The sequence below is a fragment of the Tenrec ecaudatus genome, chromosome 4, assembly GCF_050624435.1.
Source record: "Tenrec ecaudatus isolate mTenEca1 chromosome 4, mTenEca1.hap1, whole genome shotgun sequence".
Classification (NCBI taxonomy): domain Eukaryota; kingdom Metazoa; phylum Chordata; class Mammalia; order Afrosoricida; family Tenrecidae; genus Tenrec; species Tenrec ecaudatus.
This window is the reverse complement of record NC_134533.1, coordinates 50533918-50558170: the sequence shown is the minus strand read 5'-3', so window position 1 is coordinate 50558170 and position 24253 is coordinate 50533918. Positions and strand designations below refer to the sequence as shown.

The following is a 24253-nucleotide window of genomic DNA, read 5'->3' as shown; positions in this document are numbered from 1 at the left end:
GTAAGCATATGCCCGTGTGATGCTTTTCACGCTTTAGCATTAACAAGAAACTCACGGGGCTCTTGTACGGCGGGAGCTTCTGATGTAGGCGGCCTGCACAGGGCTGAGGTGGCCACGGGATGCCAGTGCTGCTCAGCTGTGGGCATACCTCTGGGCTGGCTTCCGCTGCTGGTGTGTGGGTTGCTAGCTACTGCCTACATACCATCCATTTGAGGGGTATGTCCTACGGCCAACAGAAGTAATGTAGCCCACCCAGGTCTCCTGTGATTCGGAGATTTGTTTGCCAGTTGCCCTCGTAACCAAGTCCAGCTCTTCCACCTACCTTCTCCTGTGCCCTCCTCCGCCCATGCATGCCTACTAGAATCTTCATGTGCCTCGGTTTGAGGGAGCTGCGTGATGAACTAGAGTATCTGGTGGTGGTGTATGCAAACACTCTCCATTTGGGTCCATTTTCTGCCCACCGAACCCCCTCTCAGGAGATGAGGTGGTTTTTAAAAATTGGCTTGAAATATGCTCTGTTGAGTCAGCTGGTAGGAAATGAGTTGGAGCAGTAACAAGATGAAGCTGGACAGAGGTAATGGGCTCATTTTGTTCAGGTGGAAGCTGAGGCGCTCCAATAGCCCACAGTTGACAGCGGTTTTCTGCCTTGCCGCAGAGATGCGCAAACCCGGTTTGGCGCCCTGCTCTTTGGGCCCAGCAGGGGGAGCTTTCGATGGCCGCAGCTTGCGTGCTGCTGAAAGGCGCCCCACCCCTCCCCTCCCCTCCCCTCCCTTCCTCCCTCCGCCTCCCCCGCCCCCTCCTCCTCCTCCTCCTTCCCCTCCCCCTCCCCCTCCCCGCAACCTCTAGCCTTTCCTCTTTCATGGTCCGGTAAACCTGTCTCAAGGGTGTATTTCAAATTGATTACAGACAATTTGCCCAGGATTTTGTGATGAACGCCGATGTCAGACCGTGCTCGTCGTCCGTCGCGGACCTGCAGGAGGACGAGGACGGCGTTTATTTCAGCTCGTACGGGCATTATGGGATACACGAGGAGATGCTGAAGGTTAGACGGCGCACCTGCGCCAGGCCCGCGGAAACGCAGGGAATCCCCGGCTGGAGAGCTGCGTTGTAAAAAAAACCTGCCTTGGGTCAGCAAGGGAGCAAAAACAGCAGCAGCGGCGGCGGCAGCATCAATGTCACTTAAGATCATTATGAGTAATTATTAAGTCACATTTTTATTTAAGTAGAATTTTAGGGAAAAAATAATTGCTGTTGATTTTAGTCTTTCAAGAGCAACTATCAGTTAAATAGGACCAATTAGATTTTTATTTGTTTCGGCACAAAGGAGGTGATCCATTGTAAGGGTCTAAACAGCAGGCCGGCAATAATTCTTGGTATAAACTCCCATGATTAATAATTCTCCCAGTTACATGGCACCTTTAAAATTATCATTATTTAGAATCTTCAGCACATTCCTTAACTGGTCAAATCAAGGTCGAAGGGGCTTCAAAATGCCTGGAAAATGGAATGACTAGGTCAGGGAGTCCCATGAACTGCCGAGCTGCTCCTGCACTTCCGACCGGCGTGGTTTACATTCCTTAGGAGGGTTCCACGGGCAGATAGATGGAACTCGCTGTCTGCTTTACACATGTGTACAAAGTATTCTGGTTTCACAATTGCACGATGTCATTTTAACTAGGAAACTGAAAATGTCTAACTGGAATAAAGTAAAAGTTGGAATATAAAGAGTAGTATTTTTAGAATATTGAAATGTTTATTCATTCAGCAGCCCGTTTTCCTTTAAAGAAATTACTCTATCCATTCTCAAAAGGTCGTCTTCTTTCATTGGAGCTTATGTAAAGCCTATGCAGTGAAAATAACCAAGGGTATTTAGTAACACCTAGGTATTTAGTTAGGTAACTTTGGCGGGCTCGGTGGGAGTTTGCTGACTCACAGTGTTTGCATTCCGGGGGCCTTGGACAGCAGCGTCATGGTGCTACTGTACTAAAGCCTCCCCACCCTTGCTGGGCCTGTGGCTTTGCTTACCACGGCAGCAATGGCAGAATATTACACATAACGAGCTTAGCAATAATCAATGATTTTTAAGTCTAGAATGGAAAAGGAATTGATGTTTTGTTGTTAAAATTAGTTTTATTGTGTCCAAAATACTTTATTTAAAGGAGGTAATCTAAATCTGTTTATCATTATATATATATATTTATTAATTGTACCCCTACAGTGTACATGCAACACACCTTGAATACTTCTAGGTATGGAAATTATCTTATTGTTTTCAGGCAGGTACAGGTCACTGAGACTTGGAGCAGTGGGACAGATCTCTGTCCTGGATACAGCGAATTATAGAGAATGCCCCAGGCTGAAAGATCATTACCTGGACAGGATGTGGTTAAGCCCCTTTTGATGTACATAAACTTAGAAAGTGCCAAAGTTTTCAGCCTTTCAAATATCTTTTCTTCCTTTTTAAGAAAATAATTTAGGAATCCGTTTTTCTGCGGGAGCCCTAGTGGTGTAGTGCATAACTTGCTGGGCTGCTACTCCAAGGCCGGCAGTTCGAAACCACCAAAACTGCTCCACGGAGAAAGACAGGGCTCATGGGGGCCGTTCTTCCTGTCCTGTCAGGGCCACGAGTCAGAATCGGCTTGATGGCAGTGAGTTTGGATTTGGCTGTCATTATCTGGACTATAGTTGCCCGTACTTGTGGTACTAGTTAACTGTTCCCTTTTGGAGACGGCTTGAATGAGTGTGTACAGGAAAGAATGGATCTACTTAATTTTATATTTTGTGAAGGTAAACGCTGAGATAAAATGAAATATTATATATACAAAGCTGTATTTTATCTGTTTCTTCAAGCAATTTTTAGCATTCATAAGTAGTTTCAGGTGGTACTCTGACTATACTCTCACCTGACTTTTATGAATAATGTAGATTTGAGAAATCAGCTTGACCAGAGCTGTGTTTATACTTAGAATCACCTGGCCCAGGGGTCCTCAAACTTCGGCTGGCGGCCACATGCGGCCCCGTCAAGGACATTTATCCGGCTCACCAGGTGTTTTTGCCCTGTTTGATTTTTACTTCAAAATAAGATATGTGCAGTGTGCATAGGAATTTGTTCATAGTTTTTATTTTTAAACTGTAGTCCGGCCCTCCAACGGGTCTGAGGAACAGTGAATTGGCCCTTGTTTAAAAAGTTTGAAGGGTCAATGTTGGCTGATTGCTTAACTCTGAGATCACCACCTTCTCTGTTTTCAAAAACAATGCTCACCTTGGCAAGCAATTGGCACAGATCAGAATACCTTTCAGTAATGTGGAATTTCTTGTTTTGTTTGTTTGTTTTGAATGTTAATAATTTTTCTTACCTGTCTCACATTTTATACAGGGATTCAGCTATTCTGTCCACCTTCCTGAGCATATTCATTTCAAAACTGTCTTCTTTGTACATCGAATATGGACTTCCCTATTTACATAACTTATCTGCTGCTATTAGCTGCATTCTTACTTAGTAAAAATATATTGAGAAAAACATCTCTAGGAATAATTCCATGACCCATTCTAATCTTTAGCAATTGTTAATGTTGCTCTTTGGTATGTGAGCCCTAGTTTTGCTGTTCTTTTGTGTTTTTTCATTTTTCCCAAGCTGGTGAAAATTATGTTTCTGCTTCTGTTTATTACCCCGTTGTTTTGAATTGAAGCATTAGTCAGTCTTTTGTTAGTTATGTTTTAGAAATGGTTACAAGAGGGCTAGTCTTTCATTTAATGACTACGTGAGTTTTCCTTTCAGAAGCTCAGTTAATTAATTGATGCTTTGCTACGCACACGATAGTGTGTTTGCTATTTCTTTGTTCTGTCTGACGGAGGGAAGCGCAGGAAAGGCCGTGGGTGAATACAGGCAGAGCTGGAGAGAAACCAGTGTGGTTGAGCAGCAGTGCGTGGAGTTAGGACAGTGGCGGGGATTCCATTGATCCGGTCAGAGCAGCAGTACGGCGTGTGGTTGGTGAGCACTTTCTACGCCACTGCTCTGCGGACCGATGCCCACCCTTTGTAGATTGTGTTGTTTCAGCAAGGATCATGCCTGTAGTGATGGAGGAGAGTATATAAAAGGTCTACAAGCATGGAATGGAGGGCTTTTTTTTTTTAAACAAAAGGACAGTTTAAAAATTAGACCATTAGTATACATTTGAATTTATTTAAGCACTAGATTGTTGAATACTTTTGAGAGATAATGGTCAGAGATAGATTTAATAAGCTTGATTTAAAATGTTGTTGGCCAACCAATTGGAAATGATTGACCAGAGCTGTGTTTATACTTAGAATCACCAGGTGATTTCCAGGTGGAAATCATGGGAATCCTATGGATATCTTCCCTTTTCAGACCCGGTAATAAAAATAAGAAGACTTGCTTTTAACAAAGACCTACTTTATATACTTTTAAAAACAAAATCCAGTGTTGCCATAAAATGTTTTCTAGGGCTGGGATCTAACATTCTCATAGTGTACGCCCACTATTTTCTCATCAAGTTTGAAATCCCTAACCAGATTCTCATTCTGGGATAACAGTCTTTTTTTGGTCATATTCATATTTTATTTCCATGATGTCAGATTGTGTCTTAATCTCAGTGACTTAAAAGGGGATCAGTTCTGTTCATAATGGAACATAAATGCTAGACGTGAATGTCTGCGTCCATCACAGGTCATGTGAGACTCTTCTAGGAATCTCATACCGTAGGCTGCAGGCTCACCGGTATGTAAGCATCATTTCCTAGTGCTAAAATTGCTAGAAACAAAATGGGCTCATAAATCAGATAGGAGGTGATCAATGACTTTCTCAGAAAAACATACTCGATTTTTCATATGTAACTACAGTGTTCATACGTAGCAAGTTTGGCCCTCCCCTGCCTCCCAATATTTAATCTTGCTCTACCACAGGGAATCGGGCTCTAGAATTCAGCTCCCATTTAAAGATTGAATTATTGTTCTCATTTTGTATTGCCCATAATTACCATTTGAAGCCTTACGGAAATAAAGGAGGAGCCTGTTACGTTTTTAATTGTATATGCCCTACTTGACTCTCAGGGATGCGTGCTACAAGTGGAAGTTTCTTTTGTGAGCTGTTACTGTTTCTATTCTGTATTGTGTTCTTTGAGGGAAGAAAAATAAGTGCACTTTTCCAGGAAAACGGTATCTGTGGAAAACCAGCAATGTGTATAAAAAATAACTCATCTTCTTTTTAAAATGTATTTGTTCAGACTATCCCGTGAACATGATGTTTTCCCTCTCTGTCCCAGGACAAAGTGCGAACAGAAAGTTACCGAGATTTTATATACCAGAATCCACATATCTTCAAAGACAAGGTGAGTCGCTTGGCTTCATGATTGTCCATTTCATGTGGCTCCCGGGCACTGGGGCTCCTCGGTCGTGAGAGCAGCTGGTTTACTGTTCTCTGGCTTCATTTCCCGGCAGCCTTGGGGGGTGGTGCTCGGTGGGGCAAATACTATAGCAAATGCTGCTTGGTGCCACCATCCAGGAAATCCGTTCATTGACTCCAGTGATACAGCTTAGTTAGACTGATTGCCAAGATAATCTTGGTTAAACACTAGTCTTGCGTGATACTAATTTTAGTGAATCTCAGATCTATCAGGCCACCAACTATTTATTATTCTTGTTTTAGTTAGTTTAAAATAATGTTTTAAATTTTATCTGTGAATAAAGTAGAGTATTGTAAGGTAGAATTTCTTTTATGTGCCTTCTTTTAAAACCTTATTAACTCTTTCGTGAGACATTTGATGTCCTTTAAGTAGTCAGAAATCCTGCCTTTGATTTCAAAGATGATCCTAACAGTGTATATGTGAGTTTAAATGTGTGCTTATTGGGAATTAGTCCTCTATTTATTCAAGAAAATTATCATCTCTGCCCTTTACCTACCTTTGCTTGGGGATTTCCCTCCTTTGTCGTCTCAAGAACATCTTACTGAGACTATCTCAGGTCTCCAGTGATTAACATTGCCTTTTCACACCTGCACTTTAAAAGGTACTTTTGTAAGGTTTTGTCATGACTTACAAAATACTGTTTTGAATGTATTCTACATTGGGTGTTACTTTGTTTTTCATTTCCTTTACATCTATCTAAGCAGTATTTGACTTGTGACCTAATTGGGCAACTCTCCAAGGACCAGAAATTGATGTGTGTGGCATTTTAATATTCTTTTGGCCAAAATGTTAATTACCACAAGAGGTTTATGATGGTCTCTTTGTTTTGCTAATTTCGAAAAACAAATTTTTAAGTCCTAGTAATTAGCAGTTCTTTGTACTTTTCATACATATGTTTTATATGATGTTGCAGTAGTTATCACGTATTTTTCAATAATTGTTAAATTTGCACTCAAGTAGCGAGCACAGCTTTTTACTTTAATGTTAATGAATTCTGTTCCAAAGACCACTGTTTCTAGTGCTGCAAAGTAGGTTACTGTCATCTAAAGTATTGCTTTCTAATTCTAGGTAAATGATTGCACAGGTTTTTATTAATTAGCCTCTGCTGGCCTGGGACTCACGAGTCCTGGCTGGTCAGGAACCAGCTGTGGAACTTTGCGTGGACTGGTGATTCTCTTTCGGCCTCATGCAAAATGACTTTTTAAATCTGTCTGGTTCTAAAATCCTACGATTTCTGAACGATAAAGGCACCAACAGTGTTTTTTCCTTGAGCTGTTTCCTCTTAACACTTAATGATATGGATACTCAAATGTTAATAATCATTGGCTTAATCATCAAGAAATTAAGTAATGGTCAATATTTCTATGCACATGGAACTAATCTTGCTAGATTCAGTCTTATACACAGTCATTCTCTGCTCCTAATTTTTAAAATTATAATTCTGATATATCTGTAAATACAATGCACATGTATATAAAACTATGAAACCAAACCCAATGCCACGGAGTCCGTTCTGATTCGAAGCAATCCAACAAGGCAATGCAGAAGATGCTGTGCACAGGATCTCCAAGGCTGATCAGAAGCTGACTGCAGTATCCTTTGCTCTGGGCATGGCTGGTGGATTTGAACAGCTGGCCTTTCGGTTAGCGACTGGCTGCCTTAAGGACAGCACTGCTAGGGCTTCTTACGTGCATGTATTAAATGTATGTATATTATAGAAATATTGCATATATTGTACCTTTTTACATAATGTTTATGACCATGAAAAATATATAATTATTATGTTTCCCCCGCCTCTTAATAGAGAATCTGTCAAAGTCAGAAAAAAATCTTATTAATAAGCTTGGCTTATTTTAACTTGCTAATTCCCCTGAGATTTATCTGCCATTTAATTTACCAGTCTATATTAAGTTTTCTTCTCATTCATGGTTTTTCAAAAGTATACTGTAATACAGAAAGTTTTCAACCTTTTACTGCATATTCAGGACAATGCTAGATAATGAGAGGCTTTTCTCTCTCAATGATTTCGGGTACCTTTTTTTTGATGCCTTATCCCTGATCCCTTTGGCACCTCGTGATCACACAGGCTGGTGTGCTTCTTCCATGTGGGCTTTGTTACTTCTGAGCTAGATGGCCACTTGTTCACCTTCAAGCCTTTAAGACCCCAGACACTATCTCTTTCGATAGCCGGGCACCATCAGCTTTCTTCGGGTACCTTTTTATTACACTATGGCAACAGATCTGGAGATGGACTAGCACATCTTTAGATAGTATTTGATAATTTATAGATTACATTCAAGCATGCTATGCTGTCTTATACAGTATTCCTATAAACAAGCTACGCAAGTATTTATCTCCACTTGAGGACACTAGAAACCGATAGATTAATTGACTTGCTTCAAAAACAACTTTAAAAAAAAACAAACCCTGGGGCTTTGTAGTCCTAGTCCAGTGCCCTTAGCCCTGTGCCACCCATTCAGATGACTTCTGTGTTAATGTAGACTAAGTAAGTAGAGTGGGATCCGTCGCTTCCATGTTAGTTTACATTGTGGGTTATATGATTTGTGTGTGCCATGACAGACTATGCTCATGGAATTCTATGTTACTACCCTTTGAAAAGATATGAAATAACAATGTTTCCCACGATTCTGCTTGTTGGGGTGGAAAATCTTATCACCATGCGGCCTTCTCTGTCATCCTATCTAGCGTACAGTGGAGATGCGTTTCTCAAGTGTCCTTACTAACTGGAAATGCTTTCCTTCTTTCCCTTCGCCCTCCCTGCCTTCTTTATACTGTTTTCTGCTCACAAAGCTCCTGTGGAGGCCATATGGTTGCTTTGGGTTAATTTAACTTTGGGTGGCGTTGAATCTTAGTGTTAGCCACTCATCATTAATTCCTCTTTGTGGGCCATGGAAGACATTCCCGGGTAGGCGCCGCCTTTATGCTTTTGATTATTATCTACAGTTATAATGGCACCACTGTTGTTGGTTTTTTACCTTGTTTTCAGCAAAGTCGGTCTTTTTACAAAATGTGGTTAGTTCTTTCTATTATTTCCACCTCTTAATTTCATTTTTTTAATCATTTCATTAGGGGTTCATGCAATTCTTTGTTTGTTTGTTTGTTTGTTTGTCTTTATTTATTTATTTATTTATTTTAACAATTTATTGGGGCTGATACAATTCTTTTCACAGTTCATACATATACATACATCAATTGTATAAAGCACATCTGTACAGTCTTTGCCCTAATCATTTTTTTCTCATTTCTTCTTTTACATTTTATTAGGGACTCATACAACTCTTACCACAATCCATACATATACATACATCAATTGTATAAAGCACATCCATACATTCCCTGCCCCAATCATTCTCAAGGCATTTGCTCTCCACTTAAGCCCCTTGCATCAGGTCCTCGCAATTCTTATCATAATCCATACTTACATCAATTGTGCAAAGCACATTTGTACATTCATTGCCCTCATCATTCTCAAAACATTTGCTCTCCACTTCAGCCCCTGGCATCAGCTCATTTTTTCCCCCTCTCTCTCCACTCCCTCCTCCCCCATGAACCCTTGCTAATTTATAAATTATTATTTTGTCATATTTTGCACCGTCTGACATCTGCCTTCACCCACTTTTCTGTTTTCTGTCCCCCAGGGTGGAGGTTATATTTAGATCCTTGTAATCAGTTCCCCCTTTCCACCCCACCTTCCCTCCACCCTCCCAGTATTGTCACTCTCACCACTGATCCTGAAGGGATCATCAGCCCTGGATTCTCTTAAGTTTCCAGTTCCTATCTGTACCAGTGTATATCCTCTTGTCTAGCCAGATTTGTAAGGTAGAATTGGAATCATGATAGTGGGGGGAGAGGGGCAGGAAGTATTTAGGAACTAGAGGAAAGTTGTATGTTTCATCATTGCTATACTGCACCCTGATGAGCCTGCCTGCAACCCTTCTGTAAGGGGATGTCCAGTTGCATACAGATGGGCTTTGGGTCCCCAGTCTGTACTCCCCCTCATTCACAATGATAGGGTTTTTTGTTCTGATGATACCTGATTCCTTCAGCACCTCGTGATCGCACAGGCTGGTGTGCTTCTTCCATGTGGGCTTTGTTGCGTCTGAGCTATATGGCAGCTTGTTTACCTTCAAGCTTTTAAGACCCCAAACGCTATCACTTTTGATAGCTGGGCACCATCAGCGTTCTTTGCCAAATTTACTTATTCACCCGCTGTCTTCAGCTGTTGTGTTGGGAAGGTGAGCATCATAGAATGCCAATCTAATAGAAGAAAGTGTTCTTGCATTGAGGGAGTACTTGAGTGGAGGCCCAATGTCCATCTGCTACCTTAATACTAAACCTATCAATATATGTACATAGATCTATTTCCCCATCTTCATATATAAATATATTTGCATATGTACATGCCTTTATTTAGACCTCTATAAATGCCCTTTGCCTACTCTATTTCCTTTGACTTTCCTCTTGTCCCACTGTCATGTTCAGGTCTTCATTTGGGTTTCAGTAATTCCTCTTGGTTTCATTACCCTTGATCACGCCCTACCAGGCATCCTACACCCTCCTCACCACAAATTTGAATCACTCGTTGTTCCCTTATCTCTGGGTTTTTTAACACCGCTACCTTTCCCCCCCACCTCCGGAACTCCCCCGCCCCGGAACTGTCAATCCCATTGTTTTCTCCTCCAGATTGTTCATCCAGCCTATCTTATTTAGACAGACCTGTGGAGACAATAACATGCACAAAAGCAAGACAGAGCGAAACCATGCAACAAAATAAAACAAAACAACAACCCCCACAAACCAATGACCGAAAACAGAATAAAACACAACAAGAAAGAAAAGCTTGTAGTTAGTTCAAGGACTGTTTGTTAGCCTTTAGGATTGTTTTCCAGTTGAGTCTGTTGGGGCGCCAAGCTCTGGCCCCAAAGTGTATTTTTGTATTCCCCGGGGACTCCATTGCTCTGCTCCCCTTAGTGTTTTGTCTCGGTGTGGTGGGATCAGATCGGGCGGAATTCCCACACGGTGTCTCCAGTGTTGTCCCCTGTAGGACTGAGTCAGTGAGGGATGTCGTGTCTCATAGTGGGGCCGGCCATTTGGTCTTCTTTGTGGATTGGCTGCTCTGAGCAGTAATATCGTCCTCAAGGCTTGCTGGGCCAGAATGTGCTCCACTCTCTCTTCCTCCCCATTTATTTGCTCCACCTCTTAATTTCTGTCAGTTTTTAGTGTATTTGCCTAATCATTTAATCCTGGCTCAGTGTATTAATTAATACTCAACTAAGCAAAACCACCAAACCTGCTTTCTTTGAGTCTGTTCTGATTGAGTGACCTTGTACAGCAGTGGTTCTCAACCTGTGGGTCGCGACCCCTTCAGGGGTGGAGCAACCCTTTCACTGGGGCTGCCCAATTCATAACAATAGGAAAATTATAGTTACGCAGTAGCCAGGTTGGGGGTCACCACACCATTTGGCACTGTGTTAAAGGGTCACAGCATTTGGAAGGCTGAGAACCGCTGTTGTAGGGGTTTCTGAGGCTTCGTCTGCTCCCTCAGAGCGCTGTTGGCTTCAAACAGCTGGCCTCCTGGTTAGCCTCCCAATAGAAAATAAAAGCTATAATTAAAACACCTACGGCCAGTTCTGTCATTTACCTCTGTCTTTTCCCTTTCTGAAGCTCTTTTTCTGCACTTACAACGTGAGGATTAAATAAGAGTTTACAGAAAAATTAAAAGTTCTCTGTAAATTGTGTGTATGTATAGACCCCTGTATCCACTGTTGGCACCACTGCCTGTTGTTTCTTCAGGGGACCAAATGCCGCATGTAACACTATGCGAACCTTCTTCTCTGGGAGAGGACAGCAGCGAGGCCCAGTGCTAGGGGAGGACTGGCTCTGATACACTCTAGTTAGAGCCCACATCTCTTCCACAGTGTGGAGAGTTGGTATTCCAAAATACCATTCCCTCAGCAACCTTGTTTCATTGTGTACTTTATCAAGTATTTCAATGAGAGTTTTTGGGATCATAGCATTTAGCAATAGTTGTATATGTATTTTAATTTATTATATTTTAGATTGGTGTAATGTAACCAATCATGATAACATTCAAATTTATGATATTTTCTTGTTATGGTGTTTAATGCATTTTATATTTTCCTTTTTTAATCTTTTCTTTTTGTCAGACCTATTTAAAATTCTGAAAGGACATAGCCCCTCTTCCTGCTCTAGCCTCTGCTCTGTTTTCATTGCCACACCTGCTACCAACAGCTTTGCCTTTGCTTACTCAGTGTCTCCCAAGGCGGTAAACTACTGGGACAGGGACTTGGGTCCTGCTGGTTGCTCTGCCTCATCACCTAGTGCTCAGTGAGTCCTACAGTAGGAGGGTAGGGAAAGGATCCCATCATCTGGAAGAATTACATAAATCATTTCAAACTACTGAGTGCAAACTAAGCACTTTCAAAGAAGAGCTTATCTGCATATGTTTTGCATACTGCTTTTTATTTATTTGCATACTGTTTTCTTGATGAGTTTTTTTCTATTTTACTGTGAATTGACCAGAAATACCATAATGTACTGATATAATTTAAAATGCACGATCTTGAAATAACACCTTTTTTTCCCTCCCTTACTATAATAGGTTGTTTTGGATGTTGGCTGTGGAACTGGAATTCTCGCTATGTTTGCTGCTAAGTCTGGTGCAAAGAAGGTTCTTGGTGTTGATCAGTCTGAAATACTTTACCAGGCAATGGATATCATAAGGTAGGTGCATTTTAAGGCTGGCTTTAAGATTCTCTTTAAAGTTGACCCTTGTTTATTTAGAAGTTTTTTCTTATCTTTAGACTCAAGATACTTGTCTTTTAGTAAAAATTTATCCTAGAATAGCAAGATTTTAAGTTGGACTGAGACAGACATGTTTGAGCTGTTAATCGTACACATTGATGAGAGTTGTTTTTCTGGAGTAGTCTTGCTTTCCAATGACGGGTATGAATATTCTAACTCTGTATTTTGAAATGACTGTCACATGGAGCATGGTTGGCAGGGAGAGGAGATCGGATGGTGCAGTGGCTGCTGCCCACGGCCTGCCAATCCCAAGACCAGCAGTTTGGACCCACCAGCTGCTCCATGGAGAAGGATGAGCCCTTCATCCTGTTCCTTAAGCCTAATTTTAGTCTCTAAATATGTCTCTTCTTCAGTAGTTTTGTTAGGTTAATTCATCAATGATTGGTTATAAAATTAACTTATTTAGGAAATAGTAAGCAAGCTTTCATTTCAGATATAGCTTATAGAGCCAGTCTTTAAAAAACAAAAGCAAAAACCCACTGTCATTGAGTGGATTCTGACTTATAGAGACTGTACATAGGATTTCAGAGGATGTAAAAAATTTTTTAAGAGACTGTAAATCTTATAAAAGTAGATAACCTCAGCTTTGTCCTGAGGAGTGATTGGCAGATTTGAACCTCTGACTGTTTTTTTTTTCTTTAATCATTTTATTGTGGGCTCGTACAACTCTTACCACAATTCATACATACATCCATTGTGTCAAGCATATTTGTACATTTGTTGCCATCATCATTCTCAAAACATTTTTTTCTACTTGAGCCCTTGGTATCAGCTCCTCAATTTTTTCCCTTCCATCCCTCACAAACCCTTGATGATTTATAAATTATTATTTTGTCATGTTTACACTGTCCAATGTCTCCCTTCACCCACTTTTCTGTTGTCCATCCCCTGGTTGGGGGGTGTTTATGTAGATCATTGTGATCAGTTCCCCTTTTCTCCCCCCACCTTCCCCTTCCCCTCCTGGTATCGCCTGGCCTGCAGGGAGCAGAGGTAGCTTTAGAAATCTTTACCATCACCCTGGCTGCCTTTAGTTTCTCATAGACTCAGCCACAAAATAACTCATTATTCAGCCTTCTGGATGTTACTGTGAAAGAGTTTTGTGAGTAGGTTGATCCATCATGTAGCTGCAGTGCAGTACTTTCAATCTCAGTAAGACGTTAAAGATGCAATCTTTTATATTGCCTGTGTCTAGAATACTGTTAGAAATGAAACCACCAGACAAGTCTGGAGGCTATTTTGATCTGTTGTCATATTGATGTAAGTGCCCTTCTCTGGGCTCTAGAACAGGAGCTTTATCTTCTTCATCTTTTATCCCTAATGCACCGACCAAAGCATCTGACACTGGCAGAAGCTTAGGGAAGTTTTTGAGCAGAACTGATGGAATGCCATGACCCTTTAATACACGTTCCTCATGTTGTAGTGACCCCAACCATAAAATTGTTTTTGTTGCTACTTCATAACTAAGTTTTCTACTGTTAGGAATCGTAAGATAAATATTTGATATGCAGGATGTATTTTCATTGTTACAAATTGAACATAATTAAACAATTAAAGCATAGTGATTAATCACAAAACAATATGTAGTTATATATTGAGAAATATTTGTTCTGATGGTCTTAGGCAATCCCTGTGAAAGGGTCGTTCGACCCACCCAAAGGGGTTGCAACCCACAGGTTGAGAACCACTGTCTTAAAATAATGATTTTTAAGGCTACCAATGTAATATATCTACGATTTGGATTAAGATCACAATATAAACCAGCAGAAACTCTTGGAATAATGGATGGATGTGCTCCCTATATTATTGCTGAATTTAACAAAAAGAAACATCAAGGGCGAGTCAAGGCTGAAGAGGACTATATAGATAGTTGGCGGGACTTAAAAAGGCAAAAGTGTATTTTGTTGTTCCCAAAGCCATAGGACTCACTGAAGTGACCAAAGGAGCTTTAAGACACGTCACAGTAAAGGAAATTCATATCCTTTCACACTCTACCCTCAGAACATCTTCATTTCCTGTCCAGTCAGAGAATCTCATGACCACCCACTACTCCCGTGATTCACTGGACGAACTAATAAGTCTTTCAGTTGTGCTCATGATTAAGCTTTATTAAAACAAAGCTTACAACAGGAAAAAAAAAAAGATCTGTAGAGAACAAGTGCAGACTTCCAAGAATCATACAAGACTCCTCAGACTCTGTAAGAGTCTTGACATGCACTTTTCACCATCTGTGAACCTCAGGGTGATATGTGAGCTTTCCTTTTTCAGAGAAGTTGACCAGAGTCCTGAGAGTTCTGGGGACCTCACAGGGAGCTGGTCATGTCCTCAGCTGGTGCAGACCCTAAAGCAGGCACCACCTGCACATCATGACTCTTCACGCTTGTTTTCAGATGCTGTCAGCCTGGTTTATCTTGACCCAGCACTTTTGAATTTAGAATAACATCAGTGCTCAGCAACTAACTGGTCCAGGAATGTTGTTCTCCAGGGTCATGGCATAGGCCATAGGGATGGATAAGCAGGAATTGAGGAACACAGTCGAGCACCATTCTGCGCTTTCAGGTTCATACTGGAATCCCAGAGTTCAACCTTTTTTACCCAACATATCCTATTGGAGATCGAGTGCTGTTACTTGAATATCCTTGATGCTTCTTAAATCTGTCTACTGTTGCTGGGTGTCACGGTCTACTCATAGTGACTATGTGTGCAACAGACCGAAACACTTCCCCGTCCTGCTCCCTCCTCGCAGTTGTTCTGATGTTTGAGCCCCGTTGTTGTCTGTACATCTTGTTGAGGACCTTCTTTTTTGCTGACCGTCCACTTTACCAAGCATGATGTCCTTCTCCAGGGACTGGTCTCTCTTGACATGTCCAAAGTACGTGAAACAAAGTCTTGCCGCCATCCTTGCCTCCAAGCAGCATCCTGGCTGAACAAGATAGATTTGCTTGTTCTTTTGGCAGCCTATGGTACTTTGAGTGTTCTTTGCCAGCCTATAATTTAGATGTATCGGTTCTTCTCCAGTCTCTCTCCCACCGGTGCCTTAATGTGTGCTCTTCCATCTCTCACCTGAACTCATGCACCTGTGCACTGTTAGCCCTGCTGGGTGTAATTTGTCTTGAGACGGCTCTTCACTGTCTCTTCTCTCTAGTGTGGGGAGATGAATTTTCTCACCCAATTTTCCTCCCTTTTAAAGAAAAAAGGAAGAAAGGAAAATAAATTACTTGTATGTATATTGTGAAGCATAAAGAAGAAACTAAAAATTACCTTATGATCTCACTGCCATAGACCAGTATCGATACTTTGGTATATATCTTGCTGGTCATAGAGCCTGAAGTTGAACAGGATGTGAAGTCCCTAAGAAATGTAAGCTTGAAGGGCTCCCCCAGGTTAAGTGAAAATTCTGCTCTTTTGTTCACTGATGTGCCCCAAGCACCTGTCACGATGCCTGGCACATGGTAGACCGCACGAACAATGAATGCGTGGCCAAAGCCGAGGCGATCAAACATTCATAGGAGCTAAAACATCCTAACCAAAGTGGGAAACTCTGCTTGAATGATTTCACCACTTATTTTCTGTACTGTATGAGGGTAAGTCAAAAAGCATTGCTCCTGGGGTTCCACTCCATACCTACACAGGCATGTCTATTCCAAGCAACTTGTTTACGCATGTCTCTGATCGGTGGATGGCTGCAGACAAGTTCCCTTCAGTAATACACTGAATCTCATTAGGGTGCCTTCCAAATACGGTCCAGCCAAAGCAGTTACTCTCAAAGGGCTCTGGGCTGAATTCAAGGCAGAGAGCTCAGTTCAGAAGATTTGATGATTGTTTTTGATACTGCAACAGGATACTCTTGATAGATTTTCTTAAAGAACATGAGACTGTCAGGAGGCTTACTATGAAGAATTTTTAAGAAAGTTGAAAACTGCATTGTTGAGAAAAAGGCCAAAGAAATTTTGCCAAAGAATTCGTTCCCTTCACAACAGTATACCTATTCCTTCTTCTGGCGGAGCAAGGGCCATCCTATGAGAATTCCATGGGAGACCTAACCGCGTATCCCAGACCTCGTCTTGCCCTTTCAGATTGCCTTTTGTCTCCAAACTCAAAAGGAATATGATTGGAGTCCCTCGAGGATGCTAAAGTGCTGTTTTGATGTGGTATCAAGAGAAGACTTTAGAATTCGTCAGGGAAGGGCTAGAGAGATGGAAACACTGTCTTTCTAAATGCGGATACATGCAGTGTGTTGAGAGACAGTAGATTCACATTCTGGTATGTTTGCTTAATACAATGTTCTATGGTTTAATATATTTAACATTACATTAAAAGGTGTTTAATGCCTTTTGATTTATTCTCGGAAACTAAATTGTGGCTCATTTCAAAAACGTCAATGTTCTTAGTGTTAGTAATTCTGTAGCTCCACACCTGTAGATACCAGTGATGGAGCTGGGAGAGAAGGAGGAGGTCATGGAGTGACGTTCTGATTTCCAGGCTGGACCTTGGAATCACCTAGGTGCTAGCCTAGATTTCTCATGGATGGATGCCCCCGACTCTACCTCAAATGATTCGGGATTCTTGGGGAGGGGTTTTTAAATAAAGGTACCTTTAAATAAAGGTTTCTTCTTAGGGCGTTGGAGGGAGAAGGCTGGGTTGGATAAGCAATCCACCATCCATTTTGCAGTCCCTCTCTCACTTCTATTTTCTGGACTTGCTGACTCTAGGGCTTTGTGTTCAGCATGGCGCCCCCCTCCATTGCCATCTCCCGAGGGGTGCACCAAGCACAGGATGCTGCTTAGGTTGCAAAGATAGTCTTACTCATCTCCTGCAACCTCCCTTCCTAAATATTCTTTAAGGGACCCCGGTAGAGTAGTAGGTTACACGTTGGGCCGCTGTCAGGTCAGCAGTTTGAACCCCTCAGCTGCTCTGAGGGAGAAAGACGAGGCTTTCTACTCCTGGGAGTACTTAAAGACGCAGAGACCTGCAGGGAGGGGCATGTGAACGCTGTCTTACAGGTTTGCTCTGAGTTGGAATTGACTCGATGGCAGTGGGTGTGGTTTGAGAGTTTGGAATTCTGTAATTTTCCCTCCCCAAATCTCCACCAGTTCATGAATACAGTGCATGTCATAGTTCTTTACTGCTATTACACTGGAGCTGAGGGACAGAAGAGAAATGAACAAGTGTGCTTGGAGGGATCTTGGTTACCATCGTCGGCGTGACTCTTGGTCACCTTGAATCCAACAGAATGAAGCGTTCCCTGGTGCTGGACCATGTCACTTTCAGCATCTTTGGTATATTTGACGCCATTGCTTCAACTGCTCACCAAGCCGTCTCAAAGGTTGCCCCTCTTTAGCTGATCAGTTGTGATTGCTTTTTCCCCTTGCACATTGGTCTCTCCTAATGAAGTGTTAAAAGCAAGTAACTGAAACTTCAGCCTCCTTCCTTCCGAAGGAGCATTCTGGAAGGAGCTTTTCTTCTAGTACTGAGGGGCTCACAATATGCTTAGCGTTCTTCACCAAACTATAGTTCAGATACTACAGCCTCTGTTTTTCATTGTCCAGCCCTTGCATGCGCATGCCAAAAGGCCATAATTTGGGTCAGGCACACCTTAATCTTCAAAGTAACGTCTTTGCCTTTTAAAACTTTAAAGAAGCAAATGAGGCAAAATTAGTAAAATTTCTTAGGTATAACCAAACATTCAGAGAGGATGAGTTGTGGGCCTCGGAGTTCAGGACCATTGCCTCGGGACACGTAGGTCAGTTGGCTTAAAATAACCCACAAAGCCACGGTTCTGTGTTTCCTTTGGAAAGTAGTGCCTAGAGTCTCCAATGCTGGTGAGTGGCCATATCAGGTGCAGCTATTGGTTTCTTCTTGTCCAGAGGACAGAAGAGTGATGGAAATGGGAGACACATAGTAACAAGTAGTCCAGTGGACTAATGGACCACTTGAATATCAGTCTCCATGACCTGAATACTAGAAGAACTAGGCGGGCCCTGTCTTGCATAGAATGGATGAAAAATGTAGAACGGAACGAAAAATCGGAAAGACCAATCTAACTGGTAGGATGGAGACCATGGGAACCCCCAAAGTTTATAACCCTTCGTCACCATGTAGGTCTAGAAATGAATTCCTGTCGATGGTTCCTTTTCAGCCAAATAATAGGTATATAAATAGAACTAGAACACAAGTGGGATTGATCAGCCTTTGGAGATCAAAAGGGCAGCATGCACCCAAGACCAAAGTTCAGCAGGATTCAGAAAGGTGGAGGACTAGACACGGGGGACACAGAGAAAGAGGAGATGAGTGGCGCAACCTTGCGGAGATGACAGTCAGTGACATGAGCAAAACGTGTATGGCGTATTGAATGGAAGCCTGATCTGCTAACAATAACACACAACTTTAAAGAAGTCTTTTGCAGATTTGACCACTCTGGCCAGACTTGCTTGTTTCTTGACTGTTGTTTCCAGGATGCTGATCGTTGGTTCAAACAGAACGGAATCCTTGGGAGCATCAGTTTCTTTGGGTCTATTTTGTTTTGTTTTAACATGGACCACTGCCTTTTATCTAAATTATATCTGGCAGAAGTGCATTTAAAAATGTTAAAATGACGATTGTCTTCAAGTAAAACCTAGACTCTTTGGCATCCTCTATCTCTAAACCAATAACCAGACTCATTGCTTTTGAGTCAAAGCCAAAACTTTATGAAAGAGCTGCTGAGCTTTCTGTTAACAGCCAAGCACTTAACCACTGAACCTCAAGGGTCCCTACTTCACCTCTAACTCTGTCTTTGTCAACCCACTCCCTCACCCCTACCCTGAGCAATCAGGCACGCACAGCCTTGCCCCAACCTCAGACCTTTGTATGGCTTCTCAGGCTTTACTGGGGTGACCCTCACTTGGTTGATTAGACATTTATCATTTGAGTTCTCATGGTGCCTTATGCTGTTTCCCGTAGACCGCATTCTTCCTCAGTTCACGGGCTGTATCTTTTATTCATGCTGAGTATAAAGCGGTTCATCAGAATGATAGCCCTTTTCTTAGTTACCTAGTGCTGCCTGAACAGAAACACGAGTGATGACATTAACAAACAATGATTTTCTCACAATTTAAAAGGCCAGGAGTGTGAATAAATTCAGGGTGCCAACCCTGGCAGAAGGTTCTCTGTCACCTCTGGGGAGGAGGTCCTTGTGTCTTGAGCTTGTGTTTCCTGGTTCTTTGGCAATCTCCACGTAGCTTGGCATGAGTTTTCCCCCATTTTTGCTTGCTTGCTTGCTTGTTCTGATCTGCTTTCTTAAATGTCTTAGATTGGCTCAGGCACAGCCTACAGTAATCATGGCTCATTAGTATGTCAAAGATGACCCATTCCCAAATGGGATTATACTCATAATCACAGGCATGCATTAGGATCTAGAATACATATTTTTGAGGGGCACAGTCTATAATATCTCTGTATCGTAAAATAAATTCATAATATCTCTGTATCTTGAAATAAAAGTTGGACAGTGAATGAAGATGGCCAGAAACCTGTTGATGCATTTGCATTGCGGTGGTGGCAGAGAATATTGCAAGTACTGTGGACAGCCAGAAGAACAAACAAAAGGGTCTCTTGGGGGAAATAGAGCCAGAATGCTCCATGAAGGCAAGGGTGGTGAGACTTCCTCGCACGTATCTGGGCATGTGGGCATGTCATCAGGAGAGGCCAGTCCCTAGAGGAGGACGCTGTGCTTGGTAAAAGGTGGGGCAGCGCACAACAGGAATGTCCTCAACAAGATGGATCGACACAGTGCTTGAAATAGTGGGTTCAGAGTATCCCAACAGAAAAAGCAGTGTGAGGATGGCCCAGGGCTGGGCAGTGCTTCCTGTTTTACATAGAGCTGTATGGGCCGTGGCTAACACTGCCCCCACAATAGATGAGTGAAAAAGCCCTCTTTATTGATACGTTATTTCGTTTCTTTTTTTTTTTATATTTTAAAAAAATTTTTATATAACTAGTTGATACGTTATGTCTATAGATGAAAGCTATACAGTGGTTTATGAGCAAATATTGCCAGAGATAGTTTATTTGGAATATTATTTTGTTAAGGTATGGTTTGGTGATGAGCCACAAGAGAAAATAGGTATAATCTCTAACTTCGTTTTGGTTTTTTTTTTTAAATCGTTTTATTAGGGGCTCATACAACTCTTATCACAATCCATACATACATCAATTGTGTAAAGCATATCTGTACATTCATTGCCCTCATCATTCTCAAAACATTTGCTCTCCACTTAAGCCCTTGGCATCAGCTCCTTATTTTGCCCCTCCCTCCCCGCTCCCCTCTCCCTCATGAGTCCTTGATAATTTATAAATTATTGTTTTGTCATATCTTGCCCTGTCCAATGTCTCCCTTCACCCACTTTTCTATTGTCCATCCCCTAGGGAGGAGGTCACATGTAGATCCTTGTAATCGGTTCCTTCTTTCTAACCCACTCTCCCTCTACCCTCCCAGTATCGCCACTCACACTACTGGTCCTGAAGGGAGCATCCACCCTGGATTCCCTGTGTTTCCAGTTCCTATCTGTACCAGTGTACATCCTCTGGTCTAGCCAGATTTGTAAGGTAGAATTCAGATCATGATAGTGGGGGTGGGGTGGGGGGAGGAAGCATTTAGGAACTAGAGTAAAGTTGTATTTTTCATTGGTGCTACATCGCACCTTGACTGGCTCATCTCCTCCCCTAGATCCTTCTGCAAGGGGATCTTCAGTGGCCGACAAATGGGCTTTGGGTCTCCACTCTGCATTCCCCCCCTCATTCACTATGGTAAGATTTTGTTGTTGTTGTTGTTCTGTTGATGCCTTATACCTGGTCCCTTCGACACCTCATGATCGCACAGGCTGGTGGGCTTTTTGCTTCTGAGCTAGATGGCCACTTGTTTACCTTCAGGCCTTTAAGACCCCAGATGCTATCTCTTTTGGTAGCCGGGCACCATCAGCTTTCTTCGCCACATTTGCTTATGCACCCGTTTGTCCTCAGTGATCGTATCATGGAGGTGTGCACCCAATGATATATTTTTTTTGTTTTTTGATGCCTGATAACTGTTCCCTTCGGCACCTCATGATCACACAGGCTGGTGTGTTCTTCCATGTGGGCTTTGTTGCTTCTGAGCTAGATGTCCGCTGTTTACCCTCAAGCTTTTAAGACCCCGGACACTATATCTTTTGATAGCTGGGCACCATCAGCTTTATTCACCACATTTGCTTATTCACCCACTTTGTCTTCAGTGGTTGTGTCGGGGAGGCGAGCATCATAGAATGCCAATTTAATAGGAGAAAGTATTCTTGCATTGAGGGAGTACTTGAGTGGAAGCCCATTGTCTTTCTGCTATTTTAATACTAAACGTATAAATATAGACAAATAGATCTATTTCCCCATCCTCATGTATAAGTATATTTGCATATGTATGTGTCTTTATCTAGACCTCTATAAATGCCCTTTGCCTCCCAGCTCTTTCCTCTATTTTCCTTGAATTTCCTTCTGTCCTACTATCATGCTCAGTCCCCACCTGGGTTTCAGCAATTCCTCTTAGTTACATTACCCTTGATCATGCCCTACCAGGCCTCCCACACCCACCTCGCCACCAATTTGAATCACTTGTTCCCTTGTCCCTGGGTTTGTTAACACCACTTCCTTTCCCCCTCGTTTCATTTTCCATGAATGGGAAATCTCAGGTAGCAATTAGCATTCTGAAGAACGAGCTTCACTTCATGAACTATACCTGTCGTGAAGAGTTTTAATGTAGAATTACTAGGGATTGCATGGCTTTGTCTTTTTTCTTGTGTATTCCTGAAATCATAATCTTTGCTGTTATGTTCATATTTGAACAACAGGTAGTTACTGATGCGAAGAGGAATGCGACTTGTAGCAGACAGTAAACAGCCAGAGCAGATGGCCTCGTCCGGCACGCTGCTCTTGTTTCAGCACCACCATTGAGACGCTATTGCTAGGGAGGGGGAGCATTCTGCTCTTTTCAAAGAAGCTTGTCTTCCTTGAAGTGCTTTGTAAATCCTCAAAGTGCTTTTTCAATATATGGAAAGGAACCACAATAAGTTCACCAGAAAGAATTTTATTAGGTACCCTTTTGTGGTCTAAGCATCCTTTTGACTTTGTGTGTGTGTGTTAAATATATAAAACATAAATAACCGTGTTTACTGTATAAATTTAAAGGTAAAGAAGTTGCCATTGAGTTCAGCTTGACTCATGGTGCGTCTAGAGGCAGGATAGAACGCTGCCCCATCCGGTTTCCAAGTCTTGAGTAATATGGCCGCGTACTTCTATATTATTGGAGCCGTGTGTGAGTTGAATTGTAAATCATGCCCTAGCCTGAGATGATAGTGATTTCCTCCAGGGTTCCCTCTGAAACCCTCTACAGTTTCACTTTTGACAGTTGGGTGTCTAACCCCCTCGTCACTGATTTTTGTATGTGGCATCGAGTACTGGCCTGGCTCCTTCCTTCTTCTCTTGTCCTATTTTGATAACCCAGGTGTCCAGCTCCACAGACTGCAAACGTCCCTCATTTCTTTTTATTTTGAAATGCTATCTTTGTTAAGAACCAGAACTCTGTAGACAAAGGACCGAAAATTAAAGAGCATAATCATGTAGCGGGCTTCAAAACGTTTGTGGGCAAATTCTGTATTACTTTTTACTTTCACTTCTCCATGAACTTTTGGAAGCCCCTCCTATATACAAAAATCTGTCAAATACTAGAGAACAAATGAGGAATAGTCGTACTAGAACCTAACATGAAAAATCATCCCATGGAGCCCTGGTGGCACAGTTGTTAGAGCGCAGCTGCTCATGCTCCAGCTTCCACACAAGTGACAGCCTAGGAAATCCGGCAGGACACGTCTACTGTGTCCCATTGCGTGTACTCTGAGTCAGAGGGAGTCTTAAATTATGTAACAGTTGGAGGGATTATGTGCATATCACACAAATTTGTTAGGGGCCATTCTAGTTGATTAGACATAAGGCTCTCGTTTAGACTTACTTTAGTGCAAGGAAAGGCTGGAAGCTCATTCAGTGATTTAAAATCTGCACATGCGCCAAGTGAAATTGATGTAATAAAGAAGTTATTGCAAGCAAGATTGGTCCAACAGCGTGGGCACGTTTACATACGCATACAATAGATTTAGAGCCCATGCAGAGCTACCCAGGAAGGCTGATGGTGCCCCACCCAGAGATGATGGCAGACCTTGACACTGAAGTGTGTGGCATTCCTGAGCCCTGCCAACGATTGACTCCCACATGTATGACTCGGAAAATTATTCTCTCCATGATCAAAGCCAGACGCAAGAGTACATTCCCTATGATCATGAAACATTACACGTTTCAAATTTAATAGATCCATGGCTGCCTGGAAGTGGTGGGATATTTTGGAAAGAGACCCTGATGAATCTCGGGGGAAGCTGAGAGTGTCTTACATATGGCTTGGGTGATAGCTACCTGGGCGCGTGTTTTGCACAAGATAACCTTATAATTCATGTACTTCATGTATTGGGTGATACCAGTAATGCCTCCGTAGCGTTCAGGGAGACGAGGGTCCCTCCTTTGCTGCAGGAGAAATCGGTTGTATTTCAGCTGTGCATCCTCAGAGGATTGAAAATTCACTTAGTGAATTTGAATATGAACTTGATGAACAACTTGCTCATAGCTTTCTGAAATTATTTTTAATTCTCAAATTGCAAAACCGAGAGTATTAATCTTACAATTAACTTATAAATAGAATGAATGTCACTGTGCAAGGTTAAATAATTTATAGTGGCCATAGAATTTCCAGTTTCATATAGTAATCTCTTGATAAAATCTCTATCATTATATAGCGCTTAAGGTTGTATACATAGCTTTTACAAAGATTAGATCCCCACCATAGTCTGTGAAATCACCTGGGCAGATATTAGCTCTCCCTTTACTACATGCATACACAGGCTCAGAGAGATGAAATCATTTGGTCACTCAGCTGAGAG

The 24253-nt window shown here is 42.0% G+C and overlaps 1 protein-coding gene across 1 annotated transcript in view; it reads left to right on the top strand.

The window, feature by feature from the left end:
* The window catches only part of PRMT3 (protein arginine methyltransferase 3), a 113661-nt gene that overhangs the window by 16168 nt on the left and 73240 nt on the right, over positions 1–24253 (top strand). Inside the window, exons 7-9 of the mRNA XM_075545969.1 lie at positions 907–1042; positions 5283–5348; positions 12067–12188. Of these exons, the coding sequence (XP_075402084.1) occupies positions 907–1042; positions 5283–5348; positions 12067–12188 (324 nt within the window). The remainder of the gene's footprint in view (positions 1–906; positions 1043–5282; positions 5349–12066; positions 12189–24253) is intronic.